Source organism: Halictus rubicundus, chromosome 1, assembly GCF_050948215.1.
Source record: "Halictus rubicundus isolate RS-2024b chromosome 1, iyHalRubi1_principal, whole genome shotgun sequence".
In the NCBI taxonomy this organism is placed as follows: Eukaryota; Metazoa; Arthropoda; class Insecta; order Hymenoptera; family Halictidae; genus Halictus; species Halictus rubicundus.
In genome coordinates, this window is record NC_135149.1 from 21,052,129 (window position 1) to 21,079,857 (window position 27,729).

The following is a 27,729-nucleotide window of genomic DNA, read 5'->3' on the forward strand; positions in this document are numbered from 1 at the left end:
AAGAGGGTCGGGAGAGGAGGCTGGAGGAGAGACGAGGCGCGGGTGGAAGAGAGGCGTACACAGCGTGATTAATCCCGTGGAAACGGGCCGACGCTCGTGTGACCGATGGCGTGTCCCGGAGTAATCCACCTCTATTCTCTCATTCGGCTCCGGGGATTAATTCCCGGGGATTAGCATTAATTTCGTTCCATCCGAGGTCAGTCGGGTGTCTCCAGTCGGGAACGCGCGTTTCCTGGGGGTGCTCGACGAAAGCGAAAACGGAATTCTGAGGACGATTTCCTGGCTGCCGCGAGAAATTTGACCTCCGATTGCGCATTCAAGTGCTGGATAACGATTCTACATGCTGCGTGACCCGTTTAGGGGTTCCAACTCGAGGGAAATCGGCGAAAATGATTTTTGGGAATTTTTTGGAAACTGGCTCGACGAAAGTTCCCGAAACTTTGAGTAGATTTAACCTTGATTGGTCATACGTCGCTTCGGGGAAAGTTAACCCTTTGCACTCCACTGTCTTCTGTGAGGCAGCACTAAAAATTCATAATGTTGTTCTTCTGTAGGTTAGCTCGACTATAGCTGCAGAATTTATCATTCAGCTCCGGCAGCTTTACGTGCAAAAACCTTACAAGATTCTGCTTGCTTTTGTACAGTGAAATTTCTGCTGTCACGCTCTTCAATTTACTTTTTAAAGATGCTTCTTCATTATGGAACGGAGTAATAAACCGAAACGGCTTCCTACGATTGAGATTGTAAGAATTCGAGCGGCTCTGCGAAGTTTAAAGAGCTTTTCGAAAGGCTCGTGTAGGAATTAACGAAAGCTCCGTTTATGGACTCCGTTGACGGAAGTGCGAGCATCTCTCGATTCGATACGGACAATATATTCTTCTGAACGTCTATCCGAGGAGGAAATGGTTGGTCAAATCCCCATTCGCCGGACACGCGGGTATAAACACATCTGTGGGATCGTTAATGAGCCGGAGTATCGTCTTGGAGCTTGCGGATTATGTTCTTGACGCTGGAAAAAATCGATTTTGTCGAGCCCGTTGGTTGAGCGATCGAGCGATCGAGCGAGTCGTTGAACCTTTATTCTTCGCCGCGAACTAATTACCGCCCGGGAGTTTTCACGGCTCGGAGCTTATTCGGCGGAGGGGAGGGAGGGGGAAGGGGGGGGGGCAGGAAATTTACGGCCCGCTGCAAATTCCACGAATTTACGATGCTCCGAGCGCGAAACGATGAGACGAAGGAGGATGGACGCCGGCCAGCGATTAAACGGGGAAAGTTAACGAGCGGAACGCGCTCTCTCGCTGCCGAGAGAGCCCTTCTTCCCCGTTGACGGACAGTCGACGAAGCCCTTTTCGAGGGAAAAGCCGGCGAATTATATCGGCGGTGGTCGACGCGACACTAGACAGAGAGAAAGAACCCGACTTTAGTTTCTCTCTCTCTCTCTCTCTCTCTCACTCTCCGGAGAGGAAGACGCGCGCGAGAGACCGCGAGAGAGCCCCCTGTGTTTCTCCTCTTTCTTAGCCGTGCGACGAGAGACCGGTACACGCTCGGCTAGTCACGAGGGACAGGATGAAATAAAGGACCGACGATGCAGATCACGCGACAACGATCCAATCCTGACCGAAGACGATCGAACGATCGTACATCTATCGAGTGTCTCGATAAAACGTCTCGGCTCATCGGCTCCGAGGAAGCCGGCGAGACCTGCGGGAACGACGAGGACGGAACAGACAGGATCCTCGTCCTTGCCTGTCCGCTGAGGAATCCTCGCGTTCGACGCTTTCGTGTCCATTAACCCTCCTCGTGGTACTCCACGACGCCACCGTCGATCGAAAATTATTGGAACCCGGCTAGAACTGGCATCGGTGTTTCCTTGAAATCTTCGACGATGCTACGGAATAGTCCCCGACACTCAGAGATATCGCAGACAGGTGCGAAACGCGGAAGCTCCATAATGCATATGATATCTCCTCTTTCTCTATTTCAACTCACCGTGTCTTAGCTTCATTCTGTTTAGAACTGCTAGTCCCTTTAGAACTTTAGAATGAAGGTAACAGGCACTCTGCTGAACTTCTATAACGCGCGTTGTAGTGCGTGTTTATGAAGCACCTAACGTAGCACCAGCGTGCGTCCTTTGCTATCTATCTGAGAAATGTAATGCCACGTTGGTGACGGAAATCTTCGTGTATCTTTAGAAATCAATTTTGTTCATAACACAGTTGCTCGAACCGAACGTTATTGAGATTTGTACGCTCTAAAAGAGTTCAACAATTAATCTCTGCGTCAACGTGTTAATTCTTTCGCACGCGAGTGGCGGCTACTACGTGCATTTGGCTACATATAGCATCGAAATTTCGGTTAAATCGTAAAAGACTACAGTGAATTCTCGATATACAGGGTGTTCGGTAACTGGTGGTACAAGCGAAAAGGGGGTGATTCCATCTGAAAAAATAAGTCGAAAATGTAGAACAAAATTTTGTCATGTGAGGCTTTGTTTTCGAGAAAATCGACTGAATTTTCGCCGGGTACGCGTGCACTTGATCATGTCTCGTTATAGCGGATCTCACTGTAGATCATTGTCTCGGTTGAAGTTTATGTTGATAAACACTTCCAGTGTAACGGAAATGTTTATTTTACCTATCTATTTAAAAGAAAAGATTATTGTCGCTTTTCGCCGTTAGGAAGCGTTTATAGAAATTTAATTAGAAGAGCAGAAATATGTATTCGGCAGAATGGGCAACATTTTCAGCAATTTCTGTAATAATAAACTTTATGATTACTTCCACATCCTATTTCATTGTGTGTTCCTAATTTTCCGGTACGATAAAAAGAAACTTAAACTGCGATAATGATCCATCGAGACAATGAGCTACAGTGAGATCCGTTATAACGAGACATGATCAAGTGCACGCGTACCCGGCGAAAATTCAAAGTCGATTTTCTCGAAAACAAAGCCTCGCATGACAAAATTTTGTTCTATATTTTCGACTTATTTTTTCATGTAGAATCACCCCCTTTTCGCTTGTACCACCAGTTACCGAACACCCTGTATATCAACAACACGGGTCTTGCCAGCGTGATGTATCGCCCAGCAGACATACCCGAGCCGTGTTACGTTTCCTCGGCGTCCGAGGATTTTCGAGCTTCGTGGCCCCTCACAGGGTATACCCCGCGGTAGTGGGGACAATTCCGCGACGTTTATCATCCAGGCCTTGGCGACATATATAGAGAAATCGCTGTAATTCAGACCTGAAAATGTCCAGCAGATTTTAACCTCTGATCGCCATACGTAAGAAGAGACGAAAATCGAGGTTGGTGGATAAATGTCAGCGGGAAAGGACGACGACTGTTTCTGTTGCGCGAGGAGCAAGTTCTGCAGAAGGTGCACGCGGTATCGGTCCGCGAAAGCCTGGAGAAAGGAGAAAAAGACGATCGCCGCCGAGGAGGAGGTAGAGCGAGCAGAGAAAGAGAGAGAGAGAGAGAGAGAGAGAGAGAGAGAGAGAGAGAGAGAGAGGGAGAGAGGAAGCGAGTTGCCTCTACCTGCCGCCGCGGAAGGCCTTAACGACGCAATCACCGGATAGCTCCGCCGTGATAAAAATCCCTGGGCGAAACGACGCCGGGCCACAAATCAGCAAACAGATGCGTAAGCGCGACTCCTGGGTCAGGCCTGGTTACGAGCATCGATCCAGCTCCGGTAACGACCGCGCTCGTCGACGATTTGGGACGAGCTTCGCGTCCCAGGACACGCTCGTAATTGCGTATAACCCATCCACGACGCAACGCTGCCAAGAGAAAACGGGAGACCAACAGGAGAGAGACAGAGAGAACCGCTCTGCTTCGCTCGCTCCCCCCGTCCGCCAGCTTTCTTCCACGATTCGCCTTCTTTTCCTTTTAATCGTGTTACTTGGTAGTTTTGCTGTCGCATAATCGTATTTGTACGAAGCCCCGAGGGCTGAGCCAGCCTTTAATCACCCCGGCGTTTGCATTAAAAGCAGGGAAACACGATGTTTACCCACGTCTCTAATTATCTCGCGTCTTTCCAGGAATCGTGTTCTATTCGCCGCGCGAAACAGCCTCGTCCGGCCTCGTTCTTTCTTTTTCCTTCTTGGTTCTCCTCTTTTTCTCTTCTACACGTTCTCAGGCTCGCGAGTCGCGGATCACGAACGCGCACCGGTCTCTCTCTCTCTCTCTCTCTCTCTCTCTCTCTCTCTCTCTCTCTCTCTCTCTCTCTCTCTCTCTGTCTCTGTCTCTCTCGCTCTCTGTACGATCATTTCGCGGACCGACGCGATAACGTAGACGCGTGCCAGTTTCGCGCTCGCGAATCGCTTGCGAAACTTCCTCTCTCGAGGCTCGATCCCGCGATTCCGTTCGCTCCGAGCTCTCTGTACCTCGAGTTTTCTGACCCCTTTCGAGAGATCGTACGCGCGAAACGCCTCGCGCAACCACCGCCACGATTTTTATCGCGCGAACGCTACGGAATCGTTTCCGAGCAGAACGGTTTGCTAATATCTCACCGGTTTCACCGTTCTCGAACGATTTAGGGAACGAAATTCTGCAATTTCGCGACGAATTATGCCGTGATAGCGAAGCCTCGCGCGCTTCATATTCAGGAATTGGTCGCGAAGACACGCGCGAGCACGAGAGCCCCGTAATTCGAAGAGGTCATGAGGGAATGCGGATCGACGAAGGGCGAGGAGAGCGTGCTTATCGATCGGAGGTCGTGATTTCTTTCCGTTCCGCGAGGCCCCGATGAGAAATCTGTAATCGATACTTTCGGTTCGACGTTCGCCCCGAGCTGGTTCGCGACGACGTGGCTCGCGTATACGGGAAGCGTGGCGTTCGGAGCTTTTGCGCAGGGTGGTCCGGCGCCGCGAGGGGCCCCGTCGACATTTTACGAGCCGAAAACACATGTACGTTCCGCAATTCGAGAACTCGGCGGTCCGCGAGGCCCCGGGTTTTACCGTTTCCTGGACACAGAGAGGCTCGGGCTCTCGATTAATTCCGCCGAGCGCCGATAACTCGCTCGCTTAATTTCGCCCGGGATTCCAAGGCATTCCGTTTTTCTGGACGAGAGGGAAGAGAAAGAGAGATGGGGAGGGGGAGAGAGAGAGAGAGAGAGAGAAGGCCCTCCGCAGCGGCGGTGGCGTACGATTACCCGGGATTTTGCATAATGCGTCCGTACCGCACGATAAAGAAAACGGAGGACAGCCGGATCGCTGAGAGTCCGAGAAGCGGGAGAGGAGGGCACAGAGGAACGGGCTGACTCACGCGTACCTGGAAGAAACGGAAACTCGATTACGGTACCGAGAACCCGATCGGTCGCTATTGGCGAACGGCGCGCGTGGTTTATCCTCCCTCGACCGATAAAACCAGCCTCGATAAAGGGGGAGAGGGGGGGGGGGGGGGGCAAACGACCCGGGACGAGCAGCGAGACGTCGCGGAGACAAGTGCTTCTCGAATTTCCGTCTCGAGGAACGTCGATAAATCGGCGTCCACCGGATGGAAAAAATTCCCTCGAACGTACGCTCGTGTTCTGGTAATCGTCGCGAGCCACGATAATTTCGTGACCCGCGGATCTCGTTGGCTCGTTCTCGATAACGAGCTACACCGAAACGATCGATCTCTCGGTCTGTGACCCACCAATCGGCTCGTTTTTTCCCCGAGACGAGAGTTCTCGCGACGGTCGACGGGCTGAGACGTTTTACGTAAGCAAACGGAGAAAATAAATCATCCACTTATCGGGCTAATAAATATTTAGCTAATAGCCAGCTAGTTATTCTAGACACACCCCCCTTCAAGAAGGTAACCCGATATTTATTATTCCCGCCTGGCGCCCCGAAATGTTCACAGCTGTACGATTATCGTGGCTCCACCCGGTACAAGTCCCCGGCAGAAAGACACACGCGCGCGTCTCCACCCTCCTACTTATGTAGTCTTTTTATGAGCCGAGGGTAATTACTTAGGCGGCCCGAGCTATCTCCATAAAATCGACCTACGACCGATATCAATTTTCCGCTGTGGCGATACGCGATAAAAAGAACGGAGAGAGAACTTCATTTTTTCTCTCTCTCTCTCTCTATACGGTTCTAGGCCGTACCCTACCTAGCGTGGAAAGTCTACGATCTCTCCGTTGGCGGCTCGTCACGCCGCCGGGTAATTAATCCGGCACGACATCGCCCTATCGATCCCGCCCGTGAAAGACACTGCCCTTCGAGCGACCGTTTCCATGCGGGAGGTGTTGAAAATCTGACGATGGGAACGAGCCACGCTTACCGAGCGACCGGTCAGACGCCAATAAAACTCCCCTCGTAAATCGAAATCTTTTGCTTGAGAAAGAATCCCGGCACCAGCCGTTTCGAACGACTAACGATCCTTTTATTTATGTATTTTCTGGCAACGGGCCTATTCCTCAGCGTTTAGGGCCTTGGTCGACGAGAAGGCTCCAAGCCGCAGATCCTAATTATCTCGAGGAATTCGTGTGTTCAACGAAAGCTACCCTCCTCGAGAATGTCACGGTTTACCCTTCTGCGGACCATTTTTATTAAACAGTGACGTCAAAGTTATATTTCTGAGACGGTAGGGGGATGTCCCATTTCTCTCACTCTCCAGTTTAGGAGACTTTGGAAGAAGTACAGAACGAACGTTTTTCTTAGAGCCACCACTCAATGAACTCTCGTCAAAATGATCACGTAGGAATTTGTCTCGATACTGTTTAGCAACGGGTTGAGCGTCCACGGTCGTCCAAGTGGTCGAAGGATCAGGTAGAAGCCGCGGGTCAAATTTGACCCAGAGCCTGTAGACTGGGGCCTGACTCACCGGTTCGAAAATTCGCGAGAGGGAGAGAAAGAAAGAGGTTGGCGAACGAGCTACCGGTATGCAAAGCGCGAGCAAGCGAGCAAAGTGTTCGGAAGAGTGAGGGAAGAAGGGGCTTGTCGTCGGGGCAAAGTGTTTTCTCGCGGTCTCGTCGCATCGGCTCACATTCCGGGAAGACGATTCTTGACGAGCGAGAGCCCCCGAAGACGCGGTTACCCGAGTCACATATCACCACGTGACGTCCTCAGAATTTCGCATCCGAGGAGCGCATTTAGATGCAGATACGCCCGCGGACGCGGACGCAGACGCGGTTAAAAAGACCAGAGCCTCCCAGAGTTGCGACGAGCGACGAAGACGAAGACGAAGACGAAAACGATGGGCACGGAGACGAGGACGAGGACGAGGACGAAGACGAGCCTCTCTGAAGAGGGTGGCGAGGGTGAAAGGGAAAAAGAGAAAACGAGTCGACGAGTCGTTCAGGCCGCGCGGTGCGAGAGAACCGAGAGGTTGAAGAGGATGAGGAGGATGAAGATGAAGGAAACGCGAGATGAAACGGTCAGATAGTAGGCTCGAGTGCCACGTGCGAGAACGGAGCAGACCTTTTCGCCGGAGCTGCGGACACGATCGCTGCCGTTTCATCGGCTCCGAGATGAACTTCTCCGGCGCCGACACCACCGGTGGACACGGTGGATCAGCCAGCGATACAGAGGATCCTCTTTCGGAAGCCAAATTTCTGTCGGACTTTTCTCTTTTTCACACTCGGCCGGCTGGAGAGCTCGGTTATCGCTCGAGTACCGTTACCCTCGTAGCTAGTTCTCGTTTTCTGGACGCTTCTCTCTCTCTCTCTCTCTCTCTCTCCCTCTTCTTCTCTGTCGAGCAAAGTCGAACCAAATATGCCTTTGCAGACAACACTCTCGTGTCCGGAACACGTGGACACGGCTCCGTCCGATGGCAATCGACGACTCTTTGTGTTACACTCGTTCCAGGGATCGGATCCTCGAGTACACGAGGCCGAAACTAGGACGAAAAGCTTGTAGCCGGGCCAGTCGATGCATACGAATGTCCTTCTGCTCGTTCCCGAGACGGGAAATGATTTAAATATCCCGTCGGACGGGTCAATCTCGGGCCGACCCGTTCCAACGAGCACCGCGTCCGCCGAGATAAATCGCTTCGCGTACCCGTTTCTGACTATTACCGTCACGTTTCCTCGGTGTTCGACGCGGTGGATCGGGTGTCCTCTTCTCCCGTCTATACGGTGGAGAGCGTACCGGGCCCGATCGGCGCGGGGCGCATACCGTCGATAATTTACGCTTAACGAGGCATCGAGCATAAAGTACACGGCGAACGGTACGACGACCGGTGTTTCCCAAAATTGTCCCGTCATTGTTTATTGGACTTTCTAAACGTTCGTCGGCCCTCACCTACGCGCGACGGTTACACGACACCGGAAAACGAGTCTTGCCGAGAGAGCCGACGATAAATTTATTCCACGGGGAAGAGATCGGGAGAGATCTCGCATCGGGGATCGACGGTTCCCGAGGTTCGATCTCTTCTGAATGAAATTCCAGAAAATTACCGTTGAACCCGGCCCGGTTGGGAAATGTTTCCCTCTCTCTCTTTCTCTCTTCACGCGCATACACTCGAAGCGGTGTATAACATCGAGTGGAGGAAACCTACGCGCGACGAGCCTGCTAATAACCGAGGCAGGGAGCAAGAGGTTCCCTTGGTCGTCGAAGATGGAAATGAGGCGAACGTGGAGGGCCGGGAAGGACGCGACGGTACGTCCGTCTCTCGATCGAGTGACTCGGAAACTCGAGCATTCTCAATTAATTCAAGCGCGACTCTCCCCCCATTCTTCCGGCATTCTTTTTGCTTTTTCTTTCTGCTGTTTTGCTTAAAAGTCCTCGCGACCCCTGTCCCGGTGTCCCGGTCCTGGTTTCTGGACCAGGGACCACTACGAAGGAGATTAGTGGCACAGGGCGAGTCCTTCATACGCGAGTTTCGAGGGCGAGTCCTTCATACGCGAGTTTCGAGGGCGAACAGGAACCCAAAGTTTCGCCGAAATCCTGGCCGAAAGTAACTATTTTTGCGGTAAATTATTAGAACAAATTGCACTATTATGACTTACATTTTAAGAGATAGAAATGTATAGTAGGTGCAAATAAAGCAAGAACAGAATCGAACAAGTCGCATATCTCCGAAAGAATTGTACAATAAAAGCTGGTATCAGTGAAAAATCAAGATTGAATCCTTCCTAAGTGAAATGTAACATATAAATGTTTAAAGTGAGGAAAACATTTTGTTCACTTTTGCCCAGGATATCGGCGAAACTTGTGATCAAAGGGCTCGTCTCGCTTCGCCACGCACGCCCAACCCTTTTCCCCCATCAGGTTGTTCAAATACTCCGAGCTAATTCTGTTTGGGCTGTTTGTTCTGACGCTGTTCGCCCTACCGGTTCTGTATATTAATAACCCCCACGCCGAGCCAGCACTCATTGCGCGGGAACTTTTGCCCACGATCGGGGAACCAAAGTGATTAGAACTGCCTAAGAATACCGGCAAACACTGGGCCAACCCTTCTCAGCCCTTCTGCCCTTCGCGCCGATTTCATTAACCCTCCGAAGGTCCTGGGTTTTTTGGGACTGTAAAGTCAATGGGTCGATCCTTCGCGAGTTGAGTCTCTAGATCGATGTCGTTCGAGCTTGACACAGACGAGTGTCAGCACAGCTGTGCCTCGCGGCAATTTATCTATTTATCTCCCTGTCGTATTGATTTTTTTACAACTGGGTCAATGTAGCGGAAGGGCCGTGATGATCGAAACCGTGTAACTGTAGTTCTATTTTGAAAAACCCTAAATGAAATTTTGAGACAATCCACGTTACATTGTGCTCTTCAAATTGCAACGATATAAATGTTCGTCGAGCACATGGCATTGTAAGAGACAATATTAAAGGAGAAGAGGTTCGGGTACAGTACAATATTTAGAGGCTCCCTGATTCTCTTCTGTTAAATTGTTTCAATATTTCGAAAAAGGTGTAACGCAACGCGTGATATTCTCTAGCTTGCTGCGCTTCCCAATGTTCTCTGATTGCAATTCTATAGGAAACGATTGACGATCGAGCCGTCCCTCCCATCGATCACAATTTTTCTCCAATCTCAGAGACTCTGTTCAATTTCCCGGAAGATCGCGCGTCACCGAAAGAAAGTGCACCGACACGTCGGCGCTAAGAGGACAGGTGGTTGTGTCCGACGAAAAAATTTGTCCATGGAACGTGGTGGATGTGGCCTAATCTCGCGAAAGGGGAGACGCTCGATCGGCTGCGGGAGAGATACGCAGGAGCGTCGTTAATCCCCGTCCGAGAAAACTGATTAGGCCAACTTAGGGGCCTCTCTCCCGAAAGGCTCTCTTTCTCCTCCCCCGCCGATCTATCTCGCATTCCGTTCGCGCGCGACTCCCCTCGGAAAAACCATCGTTGGAAGCGGATCAAGGAGCTGCTGGCCGACTTTAAGAGGATTCCCGTCCTTCGCGGGATTTTTCCTCGACCCGAGAAAACGGAGCGGAGACGTCTCGAGGCGACGGATTCCTGCGGAAGATGGAACGCGGGTGCGGAGGTTAATTCCACGCTTGCTGGGAGAACTCTCTCGCCCTGCAGACGATCCTGTCGCAGGGTCCTCCACTCGATCGATACACAGGCTAAGGATCTCCAAATCCGCTTCAAGTCGAGTTTCAACTTAACCCTTAGCACTCGAATGGTGACTGTAAGACACCACTAAAAATGGATGTATCATTATTCAAAATATTTTTTCAATTATTAAATTTGTATTTAATAAATTACTAAACATTTCAGTATTGTAGTAGTAAATTGCACCATTTTCGTATGTATAACATGAAAAAAATATATGTAGAACGGAAATATTCTAGGACGGAGGAAATGTTTCATTTTGGATTGGAAAATTTTGCAGTTATCGAAATTATAGAAATTTATTTACAGAAAATAATGAAATAAATTTCCTTGTCCAAGCATCCACTATATTCAAAATTACATTTAACAAATATTTTTAATGCTTGGTAGGTTCGGTGTTAATTGGTAGACTGCGGATTTTATGCATTCATAAGAAAAATAGATGGGTGCAATTTTAAACAGTGGAAAGATTAAAAAAAATTTAATCTCATCTCTTACGACTTAATAAAACCACTAAAGAGGGAAATAAATTCCTGTTCAGCGTCCGAGTCTTGCAACCAATGCAAGCAATTTTTATTTTGCATAAAGTTTCGCAGTCTATAACGAAGAATGTTGGTACTGTTGAAACCGGAAGGTAATATTGATACTGTTCAGAATATACTAGAGGAGTTGCATCGAAGAATATTATTGGCCAAGGTTTATTAAACATCTTTTACCGGATGCAAGGCGCGCGGACGATCCGCTTTACAAGTATCCGCTCGGAAAGCATTTAAGATTCAGAGTGAATTATACTATTAAAATAATCTAAGCCATTCTAAAACATAACACGGAACATCGTGGATCGATGGAATCCGAGGGGGGTTCGTAGAATCGCCGTGTGCTCTCCCGGTTAATCGCGGACGCAAGAAAGCGGCGGATAATCGCGAATAATAATACGTTTGGCGATTAAGCTCGCTTGTAGACCACCTCGTAAATAATGAAAGGAGTCGGTCACGGGAAATCGTTCGAGAGAACGGCCGTTAATTATTTACAGAGTCCGCTCACAAGTTCGAGCTTCCAATCGCGATGACGTTCGGCCCGAGTCATCCGGCTCGAGCGCGATGAGCTAAGACCTCGAGGAATTCGAGGGGTAGCCTCCTGTCTTTATCGCCGACACCGGCCGGATCGATTACTTTCTGTTTCCGAACGATGATCAACCGACACCGATTCATCGAATCGATGCTGGCCTCGTTATTATCGTTGCATCCTAACAAAGCTAGTCGCATGTCCCCAGTTGCTCGTTCCTATAGGACTCAGATTTTCAACCAACTCATCCCTCCACTTTATTTGCCACTTGGTGATCAATGGACATTTGACTAGACAGCGGATTTTCTGCATTTATGACAAAAGTGAGTACAATCGAAAACAGTGCTACAGGTAGAAGACCTTAAGAATATCTACTAAAATTATTAAAGGAAGAAACAGAGATATCAGTCTAGGTGACTGTACGCGAAGACTGTCCTCAATATATGTATTACTTAGCGGGAACCTATTAGCTTAAGAATCTTCTTTTTAAAGGTAATCCCGAAAGAATGAAGGAAAGGAATGATCGGACCACATTCCTGAGGATGACTTGGTTCACGACCAAAATTGCCACCGCCGTTGAATAATTTCGTAAGAGATCCTCAGCCGTGAATCACAAAGTTTCTATTAAATATCCACCGGTGAGTAATGCGTTAATATATGGGTCGAATCACAGCTTGTCCCATCTGCCGAGGTTCCAGCGATAGGTGCTCGTCAGAAGAACCGAAGACCGGGGTCCAGGGGTGGTGCAGGGGCCGAAAAGTTCTCGGGTCAGCTCCGTTCAGGAGCCGCAAACTGTGCGGAGGTCCTTGAGACAACAGGCGCCCGAGCGAAACCACGAGCACATATTTGGACGTTCCACTTCCGCTTCTCGTGCCGAGCGCGCGAGTAGATGTAGACAGAGAAGGTGCGAAGTGATCTCGAGTACTCGAGGACGAGAGCAGAGACCGGAGCCCCCTCCCCCCACCCCCGATTCTCGTTGCCTCGTTTCACGGGAAAAAATCAGGCTCCCGTGCAGGCCGGGGACACCGGTGAAACACCGGCCCCCTTTTTCCATCGAAGGGAAATGGAGGACATTTAGCAGCTAGAAAAATCAACAACAGTCTCAAAGAACCTTTTCAAACGGAGCGTTACGCTGCCCGATTAGCGGCACCGCACTAACGATCCGAAAGCCAACCGGGAGGGAAAGAGAGGAGGCCGATATCCTTTCGGTCGATCGTCCAATTTCACTCGTTTTTTTTTTTCTTCGAAACGAAGCAACGAGGTCAATCGACCGGCCGAAGGCACCTGTGCAGGTGAATCGAACTCGGTTGACCTCTTCGAAGATGCGCGTGTGCTCGCTCGAATCTTCAACACTAGATTGCCAGACGAAGAAGAACGTATCTGGTCGGTTAGCGATTCCCTCTGACAGATTGGTGGCATCGTATGATACTGAGGGTGATTAGATATCTTCATAACTTTATTCAAAAAAATTATTTACGTTTTTCTATATATATAGCAATACAATAGTAAATAAGTTAATCGGTCTTCTAATACGATCAGTTGGAACCGTTTCTGGTCTGTTTCCTGATACAAAGAGGATCGCAATCGACTCCTTGGCAAAATGTCTATCCACTCCTTCAACGTTGTAACTATCGATGAAATTTATAGTATCAAGATTCCTTAGCACCGAATAGATGCGTTAGGGTCGAAACTACCGATCGGAGAAACTCTTTTTTGCGAAACTACAAGGTCCAGATGTATCTGCGAGAGAATTTAAAAAAATCTTTAAGGTCTCCTAGTTTTTTACGTGCGCATCTATAATTTTGACGTGTGCCCATATTTTGGAGGCCTAGGGTCAATAAAATACAGTGCTCCCAGGGACAATGCACGATTCCATGCGGAGTTCGTTCAATAGGTATGTCTAGCTCATGAACTAGTGAGCAAGCAGGGATAATCTTTCTATTGGTCGAAGTGACAATGTCAACGAATCAGATTATGAGCGGATAGGGTCTTCCCTTGCCCCTGTGTTGTTCTGCATTCCTCTCAGCCGCGGACAGTGGTTGCATTAATTAAAGGGAAGTGAACAATTTTTTAATTTTCATGAGGATCGTACATTTTCAAGAGGAGGAACCGCTACGGGAGCATTGTACGATGGTTCATCACGGTTCCTAAGCGCGACGGTTTCGATTCCGGTTGGAGTCGCGCGACAGAGCCAGAACTCTGGTCTCCGTCATCGATTATCGACGGTCGCCGAGCGCGATCGTAAAATCTCTAACGCGTTTCATGCAGGTAAGTGGACGAGTCACGAGTATCGGTCGGGAAGGTGGCCGGTGGTAAAGGTTCGAGGCTCCTCGAACGGTCCCAGTCGACGCGTAAAGCGGTTCAGACAGTTTATCAGCGTGCATCGTGTGCCGAAGCCGAGAGATATCCGAGGTTCGACACCCACGTAGGGTCGCAGGAGGAGTCGTCGGGTTGGGAGTGAAATTTTCAGCGGCGCTGGTACACACGCGCGCACGCACGCACGCACACGGACGAACGGGACCCGTATTATACATGCGCGCAGGAAACTATACGTCCTACGACGTTTAAATAAACGCATCCTCTCTCTCGCTCCGTTCGCTCCTCTCCTCCCTATCCGGCGGCCGTCTCTCTAATTTGTCCGTTCAAACAAAAAGCAATTTGTTACCCAGCGGACTGACTCTTGGTCCGGCGGTGCGCGAGACGAGAGACCAGGGCGATCGAGAGAGACAGAGGGAATGAGAGTGAACGAGAGAGAGAGGGAGGGAGGGAGGAATCGGGCGGCGAGAGGAAGATCGAGAGAGCGAAAGAGCAGGAACGCGCGCGCATTCGAGAGAGAGAAACGAGACGAAGAGGGAGCGAGAGGTGGTGGTCGGTCGGTGGTGAAGGAGGTGGTGGTGGCAGTGGAGGAGGAGGAGGAGGAGGAGGAGGAGGTAGTGGCTGATTTAAACCTGTCTGGCGGCCCGCTGCGCGCTTAACAACTGAAAAACAAACATGGCGCCGAGAGAGCGCACCGGCCAGCGGGAGCCCACGTATGCCGCGCGCACCGAGACCATAAAGTGCTTCTGGTACCCCCGGAACCCGCTGTTCTCGCTCTACCGGGTCCATTTTGTCCCCTTCGGACACCACTCGGGCCCCCAGACAACGAGATTTTTCCCACCACCCGAAAAGGTGTCGGCGACTCTTGCCATTTCGCTTTTTCTCTCTCTCTCTCTCTCTCTCTCTCTCACACCCTTACCAAGAGGGAAAGAGAAAGAGAGAGAGAGAGCTTTCTCACCCGAGACCGACACATACATACACGCCCGTGGCTCTTTGCGCTCGAACCGCTCCGAGACCACCTTGAATTCCCCGCACGAGCGCGCACAAGGCTACTTCCGACGCGATCGGTGAATCTCGCGCAATCCTCTTTACCGGGATCCCCAGACGATATCGGGCGCAGAGCTCTAGCTTCTAACGCAGCATCGAGTCGATTGCGATACTTACCCCTGGGGTGCTCGCTTCCGGCCCGTACGGATACCTTGTCCACTCGAGCTTCTCCTCCTGTGTCGTGTCCAACAGAACAACTGCAACAAAAGACAAAGCGAAGTTAGATGGGAACCTTCGCTGGATAGAAACGTTTTACCCGCGCATAGCTCGGCCGAGGGTTGCTCGACCTGCCTGCAGGCCGCTATTGACCCATATCGGACTTCTTATTGCACCGAATGAAACATCGGATGCATTCGCGTCAAATTAATAATGGGCGATCCAGACGTGGAAACCGGGCAAATCCACTTTTTACTAAAATTGTACTCGTTGAAGATTTAAAGACTTCTGTTGGGTGCCCTTCTATATCCCCTTCCCTTGGACATAAAAAAATCAATTTTGGACTACCAAGGTAAGGTGTAAGCGTCTTCAATTTTAGAATCTTTTCTTTTTACCGTTACATTGGGTATCTTAATAACATCTTTTCATCTTCAGAGGCGATTTCCTAGAAATCGTAGGAGAGAAAAATGTTTTCTCGCCTGCTAAGAGGTGAGCATTAGTAACTTTAAGATTTTTAAAATACATCTTGCTTATCCCGCTTGTTTTAAAGACAGAAGAGGGAAGCGATCGATTGCATCCCTTCGTGGAGCGGGTCGCGGATGACCCGGAGCGGACCAGGGTGGATCCAACCGGAAAGGATAGCAGTATAAAAAGTCGTCGGTAGGACCAATGCAGAGACATGCAGGCGATCGTCGGTCAAGGTGATCTTCCGGTGCGCGCAAATCCTCTTCTCGACGGTGTATCGAGACGGCCGGTGCGCGGCGTTGGAGCGCCAGCAAAGATTTTACCGTAAAAAGTCAACGTTCCGAGAGGGGGATGAGGGAAACGACTCCCTCTCAAAATGGCGGATCCTCGAGACCGTGCTAAAACACCTTGCTTCTCGGCGGCTCTCGTTCTCGTCCTATACGAGAAGGGTGAGAAAGCCCCCGGCGGCGGAGGGGGCGTACAGGGACGGACGAAGGAGAGAGAGAGAGAGAGAGAACGAGGACGGAGGGGAAACCGGGGCGAAAGAGGGAAAGAGGGAGAAGAAGGGTCGGTCGCGCGTATCGTTGCACACGCAGCACAGCCGGCAGGTTGTGCGTCGTGTCCTGCGACACGTTCGTAGTGGTGGTCGTATCGACCGGCTCTCGGCTGCTGCTGCTACAACCCACCCTCTTTCCCTCTGGCTCTCGTCTCTCTCTCTCTCTCTCTCTCTCTCTCTCGTCTCTCTCTCTCTCTCTCCGATCCACGGCTTTCACCCCGTTTCGGAATAGCTGGCCCTCTCCGTCCTTCCCACCCGCTATCTATCTTCTTCTCTCGTTCCCTCCAGCTCGGCCGCTCAGCCCTGGCTCCTCGTCCCTCTTTATCGTTCCTCCTTGTTCCACGGTGTTCACCACCGCCGTGCCGCGCTATCGGTCCAACCCTCTTCAGATTCTCTCTCCCTCTGGCTCGTGGGCTTCTCTCTGTTACTCTCCCGCGACTTCAATGACCTCTCTGCTTTTCTACGCATCGGTCTTCTTCCGTTTCGCGCGACGATCTCCTTCCTCTCTCCCTCTCCCTCCCTCCCTCTCTCTCTCTGACCGTTTCTCTTCCCCGCTCTCCCACGGGCTCTTTTCATCCCTTTCTGTTTTTCTCGATTACACCAGCGCTGCGTCCTCGTCGCACGGTGTTCAGCAGTGCCACGCAGCTATCAGCCGCGCCGCCCCCAACTGGCACGAGCTTCGTCGTCGTCGTCGTCGTCGTCGTCGTCGTCGTCGTCGTCACCGTCGTCACCGTTGTCACCGTCGTCGTCGTCGTCGTCGTCGATCCCTCCCCAGACTCCGGGTCCTTGAATTCCTAGACCAAAGTACCTCGGCCGACGCGGCGCAGCGGGTGCAGCACAGCCCACCCCTACCGCCGCGCCGGATGGAATCTCAAAGGTGAAAACTGCGCGCTGCAAAATCCATCCGACCCCCGTCGCCGTTCACCGCCAACACCACCCCGCACACGCTCGCTCTGCCACCAGCCCCTCCGATCCTCCCTACCCCTCTCCGCGTGTCGACTCTTTGCCATCGTCACTACCCCTATCTACTACCACCGACTGCTTCGACGAGCCACGCAGAATCCCAGGGGCTCTCACGCGTACCGCGATTATCCGACCTCATCGAGACACCGTCGAAAGACGGGGGGTGCCGGCGAAAATAATTGTCCCGCCGCCGCCATCACCTGCCTACGCTCCGCGTTTTGTTTCTCTCTCTCTCCCTCTCTCTTGGACCCCGTCGAATTTTCGACGGGAATCCTCTCGCGGTAATTACGCAGCCGCGGAAAAATTATTTCCGATCGGTTTGGCCCTTCCTCCGTGACCAGGATTATTTACCGAGCCGATGCTCTTCTAATCCATGGCTCAGGATCGGTCGAAGCTGTGTAGAGATGTTGCGAGGTAGCTTTTTCCAGCAACTTTTATCTCCGTTCTTCCATTCTGAAGAATTTTCACGATTCTGGCGAATGTAGCTCGTAGTTCGCCAAACGGGGGTTATGTTGCGCGGTTGAATTGTGTCGATTGTTCGCTGGACGATAAGATCGGCTAAGTCCGAGACTAAGCTCTTCGCGACCGCCGAGAAGCGATGGAAAGAATGTTGCGGCTTCGAATGTTTCGTAATGGACGTATAGGTATCCGTGAATTCTCGCGAATAGACTCTCGACCCCACTCCACTCGAGCCGATCCTACTCTAAGTCGTCTCATTGTGTGTAATGGGCTTTGCAGCCCGCCGGCCTAATTCGAGCACCCTCGAGAAAGCACTCCTCAGGATACATCCAAGAACGCCGCGGCGCGGCGCCGCACCGCCGAATTCGCCAAGTAAGATCCAAGTTTCTCCTCTCGCCACCTCGGCTTCGATAAACTTCCGGAATGGTAAAGCTCCCAGATTGACCCGCTATCCCGGACCGTCGGAGAGGATTTCCGCGAGGGAACGGAATCCTTCCGCTCTGCTGGGAAGGAAACAATCGGGTATTCAGGCAGTCTCTCCCTCTCTCTCTCTCTCTCTCTCTCTCTCTCTCTCTCTCTCTCTCTCTCTTCGCGATGGAACGCTGCCGATAATTAGCCGGAGGTATCGGTGAAATCGAGTCTCGGAGAGCTGTTCGATTGGAAAATCCAGCCGGTGGAGGATTGGTCTCGCGAGAACGCGTCTCCGCGTTCCAAAGAAAAGAGAAAGTGCAGAGAGGGACTAGCTAGACGTGCGCGCCACCGGTGATGCATCGAGGCGCATCGTGCGTGCGTCACGTATGTGTGTTATGGCATCGTGGTCCGACACGTGTCACGAAAGTTACCCGTGTACTGTGACAAGAATAATACCCGCCGCTTTATTATCTTTTTTCCTGCTCAACGAAAGAACACGGCGGTCCGACCAGCCCTGATCGCGCGATCAACGACGACAGGCCCGACATGGCCATACATATGTTAATCTATCGATGCTACGCGCTTCGTAGATGCAAATACTGCGGGCTAGCAGGTAAACACGGATGAAGAATCGTTGGGCGTTGACGCGGGATGTGATTGGGCCCAAATTAATTGGCTTCCCACGTTATTGTCTGGGTCTATTTTGACCGACAGTGTCAAACTTGTCATTTATGCACTGGATTTTTAGCAAATAAACCAAACGAACGAGCTGTTGCATTGGGAATAATACCAATTACCCTTAAAAATATACTTTAAAAAATAATGAAGCCACAGATGGTCTTAAGTATCGACAATTAACTAGTTATAAGAATGATCCGCAGGTAAAGTACTGTTAAATGAAATTGAAAGTGGAAAGCCCCGGTTATTGACCCGAGGGTTAAGCAAAATACGATATCATTTAAAAGTTTGACCTTGGCAGGACTCTACAAGATCATAGTGAAGTCAAACAATTATCAACACGACGGTACCATACAGGTTTCTCGAGACGCTTCTTCGCATTTCAAATGCTCGGGGAAATGATCGCGCGTGTACGTTTAAATCGGATAGCCTGTGTACGCCATCGGAGAGCGAAGTTGCTCGACGACGACGACGACAACGAGTCGGAGAGAAGAGAGGAGCTAGACACCGGAAACCGAAAGGAAAGTCAATCGGTGTCTCGGGGACAAATTGATATCGTGAGACGGCTTGCGACTTCCGGGACGAAGCAGCCGAGGAGAAGCGAGGAGCATTTTTCCGAGCGGTTGTATAGGTGCGGGTGGATCGACGAGGCGTGTCGAGCGACGTGCTGTTCGCGCGGTTCATTGGCTGACACATTGGCCCGAGGAACGGCGAAGAGATTGCCGGTATCGGCGAGCAAAAGGGACGAGCGTCGGGGTCAGCGTCGAATTACTATTCCCAAAGGGTGTTTCACGGGGAAGCGGAAACGAGGGAACCGGCTCGTTCACGAAACAGCGGGATGGTCGTGAAAATGACGATACGTCTCTCCGACACCCGATGTTTCTTCTTCCTCGATGCTCTCCCTCTGCTCCTTGGGCTGCTACCCTGTTCGATATCCCGCTCGCCACGGTTCCATGGTTCCACGGTGTTCCATGGTGTTCCACGCACTCTCGCGGCTACGTAGGAGCGCGCACGTGTGAGTAACCGGTGTACGACGCGGTCCCGTGAGACGTACCAAATTTAAATTTCAAATTTGGAGCGTGTCGCTGGGTGTGACGGTATGCATAGCGTTGCCTGCCGGCTCTAACTCACTCCACCGATCCTCCGTGTCTTTCTTCCCTCTCTCCCTCTCTCTCTCTCATTCCTCTCTCCGGAGCTCTATGCTACCTCTCCCTTCCCTCCGCCCGCATTCGACTCCTCTCGCTCTCCTATCCTCTCTCGCTCGCCATATATCCGTCCATCTCCCAGCCTCTCCCCCTACTCCATTTATCTGTCTACCTATCTTCCTTCCTAGCTCTTCCTCACCGGGATCGGAAGGAAGGAAGGACCGCGCGAGCAGGAGCGAGATCCTCGATTTTTCATATTATTCAAATGAGAGGAGCGGTAACCCGGCATCGATATGCGACGAAAAAAAAAAATCGGAAAGTCTACAGGATCTCCGATGGAGCCAGTAGAAAATCGTCGGCTGGAGCAATATTCCCGGAACCGTCGCCTCGAGGAGCCCGCGATACCACGATGTAGAGAATGTCATCAGACTGTGTACGAGGCACCGTCGCAGATTGTCTCCTCTGTCTCTGACAACGTTTGCCCTCGGGAGCGATGAATCTCGGAGGCCAGAGTTCGACTGTTTTAACCCGTTCCTCGAGCACGCGAGTGTGGTTCGTCTTTACTATTTGGAAAACGTGTGGAGCGTGGTTATACAATTTCTGATGGCTACAACGTAAGGTCCTCGAAATCGTCGTCGAAGTCTGCAACCATTCAAACGTAGGTACGACACTTTCAAGAATTGCAATGTCTTGCGCTTCAACGGATCGAAAGGGATAATGACCAGCAACGCAGAGCAGTGAGACGTCGGGATCTTCGGAGCAGAATTTTCAGGGGATTCCAAGAGCACGATAGATGGATTTCTGAGGAAAATCGGTTGATTGCTCCAAGGCAATTCAAAGCGGCCTCGGGGCATTGGTGCTCCAGGGGATCTTTGCTCGCCGGATCTTTGGAGGGCTTATCGGTGAAGAAGTCCGAGCAGATTTCCAATTATTCTTGCGCAAGAGAGGCCCGTTGCTTTCTCCTGGATGCAGTAGTCGATCGCTTCGTCCCGTCTCTCGATTCCGGGCCCGAGCAAGCACAATGGATCTCCTCTAATCGGAGACGATCGCGGCACGCACACGCGGTACCACCGACGCGACAGTCCGAAAGAAACGAGAATGCCCGGTTCGACGATAAATCAATAGCCGAGGTCGCCGATGGAGATGGATGAGTGACGTAACGAGCCTGTTCTTGCAGTACGCTTGTAAGAGAGGTCGGCTATCTCGCGCGCGTACATATCCCGAGCGACACGATTGAATCGCGCGAGCCGGCGCGGCGAGGCGAGCTCGAGCGAGCTCCGGCGAGGCGAGCAGAGGCGAGCGGACCAGCCAGGGGAACCTGTTGCCCGATCCGAGCGACGAGCGGCTACTCGAAGGCGATTAAGATTACGATTTCGCCTCCTGCGCGGCGAGCGCGCACGCACACCTGCGCGCCGCTTGCCTCCGAGGATCGAGAGACGATCGTTGGACCGGACTCGATCTTTCTCGATCTATAATACCCCCGTCCCCGTCTCCGTCTCTGTCCACGTACTCCACGGCGACCGGCTGCCATTCACCGGGATCGTGCGCCCGACGAGATTTTTAAATATCACGATTTACGGTGTTTCGGTTCCACGGGATGGGAACCGAAACACTGGAACGATCAGGCTAAATTCCGAACGGGACGGGCCAATAATCTTCGACCAGGGGATTTCAAGGAGGAAGAGAATCCCCGCTCGACAAGGGGGAGAGGACGCTTCAATTGGGCTCGCCGGAAATAGGTTATTGCCGATCTTATCTCGCGACGAAATTTACGTCGAGCATATAAGTCGAGCAAACCCGGCTTCGTCCCCGATTCAGGTCTTATCTCTCTCCCTCTTTCTCTCTCTCTCTCTCTCTCGGTTCCTTCGTAACGACAAACTCGTCGAAATACTCGCGTTGCGTGCTTCCTCGTCGTTCGAACTATCGGGCTCCGCCTGCCCGCCTGTCTCTCCTCGATCGCACTCCCTGTAAATCGTGGACGATTCAATCTCTTAAGGCTGTAATGCGCTTTCGAGGAAAGATCGTCGAATCAGAGAGAAGGAGAAAGAGAAAGAGAGAGAGAGAGAGAGAGAGACGATAAAGTACGAACGAAAACAGTCGTGCGTCCGAGATTGGATCGATCATTCGCGGATCGATGAGGGAGGAGGAAGAAGGGTCAAACGGACACGACTCGCGACAGCTCCTATATCATTCAAGAAAGAGAGGCGCGCGCGTTCGGTCATCGACGTTCGTCTCGCTGCCGGCGTGTCGAGATCCGCGGGTTTTCGGTGGAGAGACGAAAAGGAGAAGAGAGGGGGGGGGGAGAGAAAGAGAAAGGAGAAGGAGGGATGGTCAGCCAGAGAGACCACCTACGATCGTGGAGTGCGCGGCCAGCGAATATCCGACGGTGTACGTTTCTCGACTTTATTTCGGCTCTAAAAATGCCGAGTCGAGGATCGTCCTGACACGAGTGTCGCGCGGCTCGTCTTTTTCCCGACTCAACTCTCGAGCCCTCCACGCGAAACGTCGAACCTCTTTTCCCTTTGCAGCGAGCGCGAGCGCGAGCGCGCGACGCCTCCGTGCCTTTGGCTTAACGGCCTTCCAATTTGTCAGGATCCCTCTTCCCGCTTTTGCCTTTCTTTCTCTTGCTCTCCTCCGGTTGCCTGCTGGCTCTTCGTCTCTCTTTCTTCGCTCTTTCTCTCGCGGTCTCTCTTTCTCCGCGCCTTTTCTTTCTTTGCCACCCTTTCGTTCCTTTCTTTCCCTCTCCCCACCCCTGTGCCCGTCGACCTCCGCGGAGGAGAGAGCTCTGTTCTCCTCTTTCCGCTTCTCTTCTTCGTTCTGGTCGAGAGAGCTCTCCTCTTGCTCGCTCTCCTCCGGATCGGACATATCCTATCGCACCTCGAACCGTTCGCCAGGGTGTCGTTGACCTATCGGGCGCGCTTCGACCGCCGCCAAGACCCGATCTTCTCTCGGTCCCACACCGTCGAAAATTCGTGCATCGACGAATTCTCGCCCGTCAGAGAGCACGACGTCAAAGAGAGACCTGCCAGGAGGCTGGCTCCTTTAATTGTCGGCGCTCGTCTAGGAGAGAATCAGAGAAAGAGAAGGGAGGGGCGGTGGCACGCGGCCCTCTCGACTCTCCTCGCTCCTAATGATGCCTCTCGAGATCTTTTTAATTATGCTCCCGATCAAAGATCTGATCCCGGTATCGGTCGCATCTCGAGCGAAACCGTCATCCCTCTCCCCGTCCTCGCGGTCCGGGCTATCGATCCGAGATAAATCAGCCAGGAACGTCTTGATCGCGAATGTTCGGGCCGGAGAGAGGATTTCCAAGGTGCATCTCTTTCGGGGGACAGGGGGCACCGTGGGAGGAATCGACCGAATCATCCCGAGGTCCCATCGAAAGCGGAGAAAACGCGCGAACGAGGGGCCCGGGAGGAACGCGACGGCGGCGGCCGCGAGAGGGCACGAGGGGAGGGACGAGGAAAAAATATGAGGTGCTCGGAAACTTAACCCCAGTCCCCGTTCGCTGCGGGATCCCGTGGGCACCACCGTGGCCACGATCTTTGGGTCCAACTGGGCGGCACGGGGAGCCTAAGGGAACAGCCGGAACAGAGAGAAACAGCGCGAGAGGAGGGAAGAGGGTGGACCAAGTTTCTGAACGCGGCTCTCGGCCCACGCCGCACGATGGGCCAGCACGCAGCCATCGCTGGAATTACCATTTACATAGCGTTATTATGTTTGTGCATAATGTATGTACACATGTTAAATCAATTATTTAAACAATATGAGGGTTCCGATGGTAGGGGTTGGGAGGCGCGGGCGAGCCCAAGAGAGATACAGACGAGAGAAAGAGAGAGAAGGGAAAAAGGAGTCTGGATACTGCGTGTCCACGAGATGTTAGATTACCTGGTTTGCCTGATTCTTTCTTTCTACCTCCATCTCTCTCTCTCGCCCTCTCTTGGCCGCTCGCTCCCACCATGGGCGCGCGCCCGCCTAGCCTCTCGCTCTCTCTCTCCTCTCTCTGCATCTCTCACCGGTTCTCGCGAGGCTCTTTGCATATGGATCTTGAATTTCAATTGTGCTTTTCAAGTGCAGCTCCCTGCCCCCTCTCCCTCTTGTTTCCCCCGTGCGTCTCGGTCGAACTGCCTTCACCCTCACCTTTATTCCCACCACCGTCGCTGCGCGCCCTACCCTCCCCTCGCCTTGCCTCACCTCGCCTCGCCGCGCCTCGCCTTTTTTCCCTTTCAATCCGGCTGTCCTCCTCGCGACAGAGACGCACGAGCGACAGACAACGCGATGAGCAGTACGAAACGCGAGTACGAAAGCACCCGGCAAGAATAAAGAGCACCCAACGCGGAAAGGAGAGACGGTGCCGCGGTGATGGCGGCAGGGGTGTCCGATTTCAGCTCAACTATGTTACCGTATCCTACTTGAATAGCGTTTAGTCAGCGACCATGAAATAGACTGCTGCTCGCGTAACCCTTCCTGCTTGCCGGCTTGCTCGCGATCGCACCGCATTCGAACCCCAAGTAACCCGGTGAGATTCTGTGGGACAGGTAGGGGCAGGAATCAGGAGCAGCCATAACGCTGGGAAAGAGCATGGCGGACTCCTGTTCCCCGGATAGAGGGTTTAACACTAAACCTACCACGATCAAAATGACCGGTTTTCTATTTCACAATTACTGAAATTGTAAAAACGTTTTCATAGGAAATTACTGGATTGACTTCTTTAGTTAAGTACATATTATAATGAAAGTCGTACAAAGTTTAAGTAAATTCAATCTTCTCCCTTCTACAAGACGTTTCACTTTTATATGTTTTGTGGTTGGTAGGTTTAGTGTTAACACGTTCGCTACCAGCAATTTTTCGTTGCTCAGCTTCATTATTAAAATTCTACTAAATTCAACGTACCGCCTTTGTAAAATATTGAAAGAATTGAACAGAAGAAAGCCACAGAATCTCGAAATATTAATACTCCGTAGTTTAGACAACAAAGCGCATAAACTTAACTTGACTAATTTTAAGTAAATTCTGAAACTGTGGACGTCACATAGCTGCGACAGTGACGGCGAACGTGTTAAGCTGCAACGTGTTCATTGGAGAAGTTTTCGATAGAGTACCCTTGCATTGTGCATATTTGAGAGTAATTTCGAAAATTTTCAATGCGACACAGTGTGCACACAGTTTACTAGAACTCTAGGAATGTCCATCAGGAACTGATTTGTCCCTGCTCTCTATACATTCATTCGCAGCTTCTTTCAAACTGCAAACGAAGCGAGGCCGTGATCATCAGCGAGTAAATGCAATTTAAAGCGGTGGACAGATTAAAAGAATTTAAAAATATCAATGTGTTCGTTCCAGCTGACTACGAAATCGTTAAAACGAGAATGAGATGTCAATTTGGCTCCTGTTTTGTACAATTCAGGTATGCACGCAATTTTGATTTTGTCTACTCAGCAGTCTCGTAATTTTGTATAAACGAATGCAACAACAGTGCAGAGTGTAATTGAAACAATTGGGTCAATAAATGCGTACAAAATCGCGTGCGGCCTACCGAGAATGACCCGGTGATCTCTCTCTCTCATGTGGGCACGTATCGGCGTGATTTGCCCCGTGGGGCAAATTTGGAGCGCCTGAAGAGCGTCCTCGTTGCGAGTCTCCGGTAGAAGGTGAAACTCGCGGCGACGCGACATCGATCATTCGCTGGACCGGAGCCAAATCATCCGAATACTTATTTGTTCCCGTGCACAGGGTCCGTGATGTACGTTCCGCCGGTCGGATAAATAAAACTGTTTCGTGACGTACTCGTGTGAGAAAGAGCCGAAGAGAGAGAGAGAGAGAGAGAGAGAGAGAGACATCGTTGCTCTCCGGGCCTCGGCTCGTAAATTCGCCGGGCGGCGTTTAGCGCGACTATCCGGCGACGATGCTCTCGGCTGACTTTTAATTTATCCCACGCCACCATCCGGCCTCTGGAAGAGCGTCCTCGTCGTCCTCATCGTCGCCGTCGTCGTCGTCGTCGTCTTTTCTGGGCGTTCGCGCGAGCCGCGCGTCACCGTGGCCCGCATTAGCATCTAAATCACCCGACGCGAGAGACGTTTCGGGAAAGAATCGGTCGCGACGAAACAACGGCAATCAAATTCATTAGCTTAAAGAGGCCGTTCAGAGGGGCAAACCGAGACAGAGGGGGGAACCAGGGGGCTCTCGCGGGTCGACCCAAAACCCGACTCCACCGGTTCGCGAAACGAGCTGCCTTCGTTCGATCCTCTTCCACGAGCGGCAATTTGCGACGTCTACCTGGCCCAACGAGACGCGACGTCGCGTCGGAACCCAAAAATATCCAAGAACGTTTTTCCTTTTGTCTTTCCTCGAACGTTTTCGCGGCCCCTCATCATCGCGGCATTAGCATAGACATTAGCGCGTTCAGACAGCAATAATCAAATTAATCGGTCCCGAACAATCCGACGGTCGTTATCAACTCGAGACAAAAGTGCCTGGATCAGGCGTCTATCCTTTTTGTCTTGCGTTAATGGCCGCTTCTTCTAATTTCGTGTCGTATGCCTGACGTCCAATTCTAAATAAATCATTTTGCATTTTTAATATTTGCCCTTCGAGGTCTCCCTTTCCACTCTCCGAGTACACTAGGCATATTCGCGAAGAACGAAATTGAACGGCATTCGCATAATTGTAATCGCAGCGGGCGGAGCACCGATATCCGTTAACGGAACCCGCTTTCCGGATACGCCCCGGTATATCTATATTTTTTCATTCGATCGGTGTCTTCCCAGCTCGTCAACCGGCTATAAATTCCTCGTTATATCCTCGACGGTGTTTCAGCGGGCTTTTTTTTTACGAGTCGGTACATCGATTCGACGAAGCGATCGCGATGGAAATCGCTGGAAAATTGATAGACCGGCGTCGCTCCGCTCGCGGAAACCTTTATTGGAAATTTATGCGGACCAGTAATTCTACTATCGTCGATACTGTTAGGTATTCGAGGATCGTTGCACCGCTCGGTAGCATCGAGTCCGATATCGTTCCACGGATTATACGGGACACGGCCGTGCGCGCGCGAGTTAATTAATAAAATGAGAGAGGGACGCGCCGCAGAAAAAACTATTCCGTGTCGCGGTGGCCGGTGTGCCGGCAGAACCGAGAGAAAAAGAGAGAGAGAGAGGGAGACGGAGAGAAGCCAAAGCCTGTTGTCGTCGTCGGTTCCCGGCAATCTGTGCTCGGCCATCGATGTGCGAGCAAGCGTGTGCCCGTTTTCTCGAGTCCATTTGTCGGCCACCTGTCCGATCGGCAATTTATGCCGCAAGGTAATTTCACATACCGAGAATATTAGACATCGACACGTTCCTCGCTACCATGCGCGACCGAGGCTGGCGACTCGCGATCGCACACGCCGCTGCAACGTGCACGATCTTGCGCTCGAACGCGCTGCCTGCGTGCAACTCTCTCAGAAACGAAGAGAGACGAAGAGAGATACATCGGGAGAGAGAAAAAGAGAGCAGAACCTATACCGTCTTACGCGCGGCGGCGAGGACACACACAGGAATCTGTGTGTCCCGTAGCGGCTGTGCGCTCATGTTCGTTACACACCAATCTCCTCTTTCTCTCTCTCTCTCTCTCTCTCTCTCTCTCTCTCTCTCTCTCGCTCTTTCTTTCTTTCGTACTCTCCGTGTTCGGTGTATACACGCCATACACCCTGCGCGACCGCGATTTATCTCGACCGGTTAATGCGTTCCGAGAATCTATTACTGGCCTCCCAATATTATAATTATTTTATTAGCGGGTCACTCATTATTCTCCTTTTTACGACCGCCCGGACTGATTACGAATATTTTTCCTCCCCTGCTACTATCTTCCACTTCATTTTTTCCCCCGCGTTCTCCGAGCGACGAATCAAAAGTGTCCTTTCTACGATCGCCGCAACAGGAATTTCTGTGTAATCGAACTCGGGACAGCGAGCGTTTTGATCGCGCGCGGCACAGACA

At 51.5% G+C, this 27,729-nt stretch overlaps 1 protein-coding gene across 17 annotated transcripts in view; it reads right to left on the reverse strand.

The window, feature by feature from the left end:
• Eph (Eph receptor tyrosine kinase) overlaps positions 1-27,729 on the reverse strand; it is a 141,099-nt gene that overhangs the window by 48,058 nt on the left and 65,312 nt on the right. For all 17 annotated transcript variants that reach the window (XM_076793074.1, XM_076793065.1, XM_076793142.1 and 14 more), the window contains one exon: positions 15,038-15,117. In XM_076793074.1, coding sequence (XP_076649189.1) covers positions 15,038-15,117 — 80 coding nt within the window. The remainder of the gene's footprint in view (positions 1-15,037; positions 15,118-27,729) is intronic.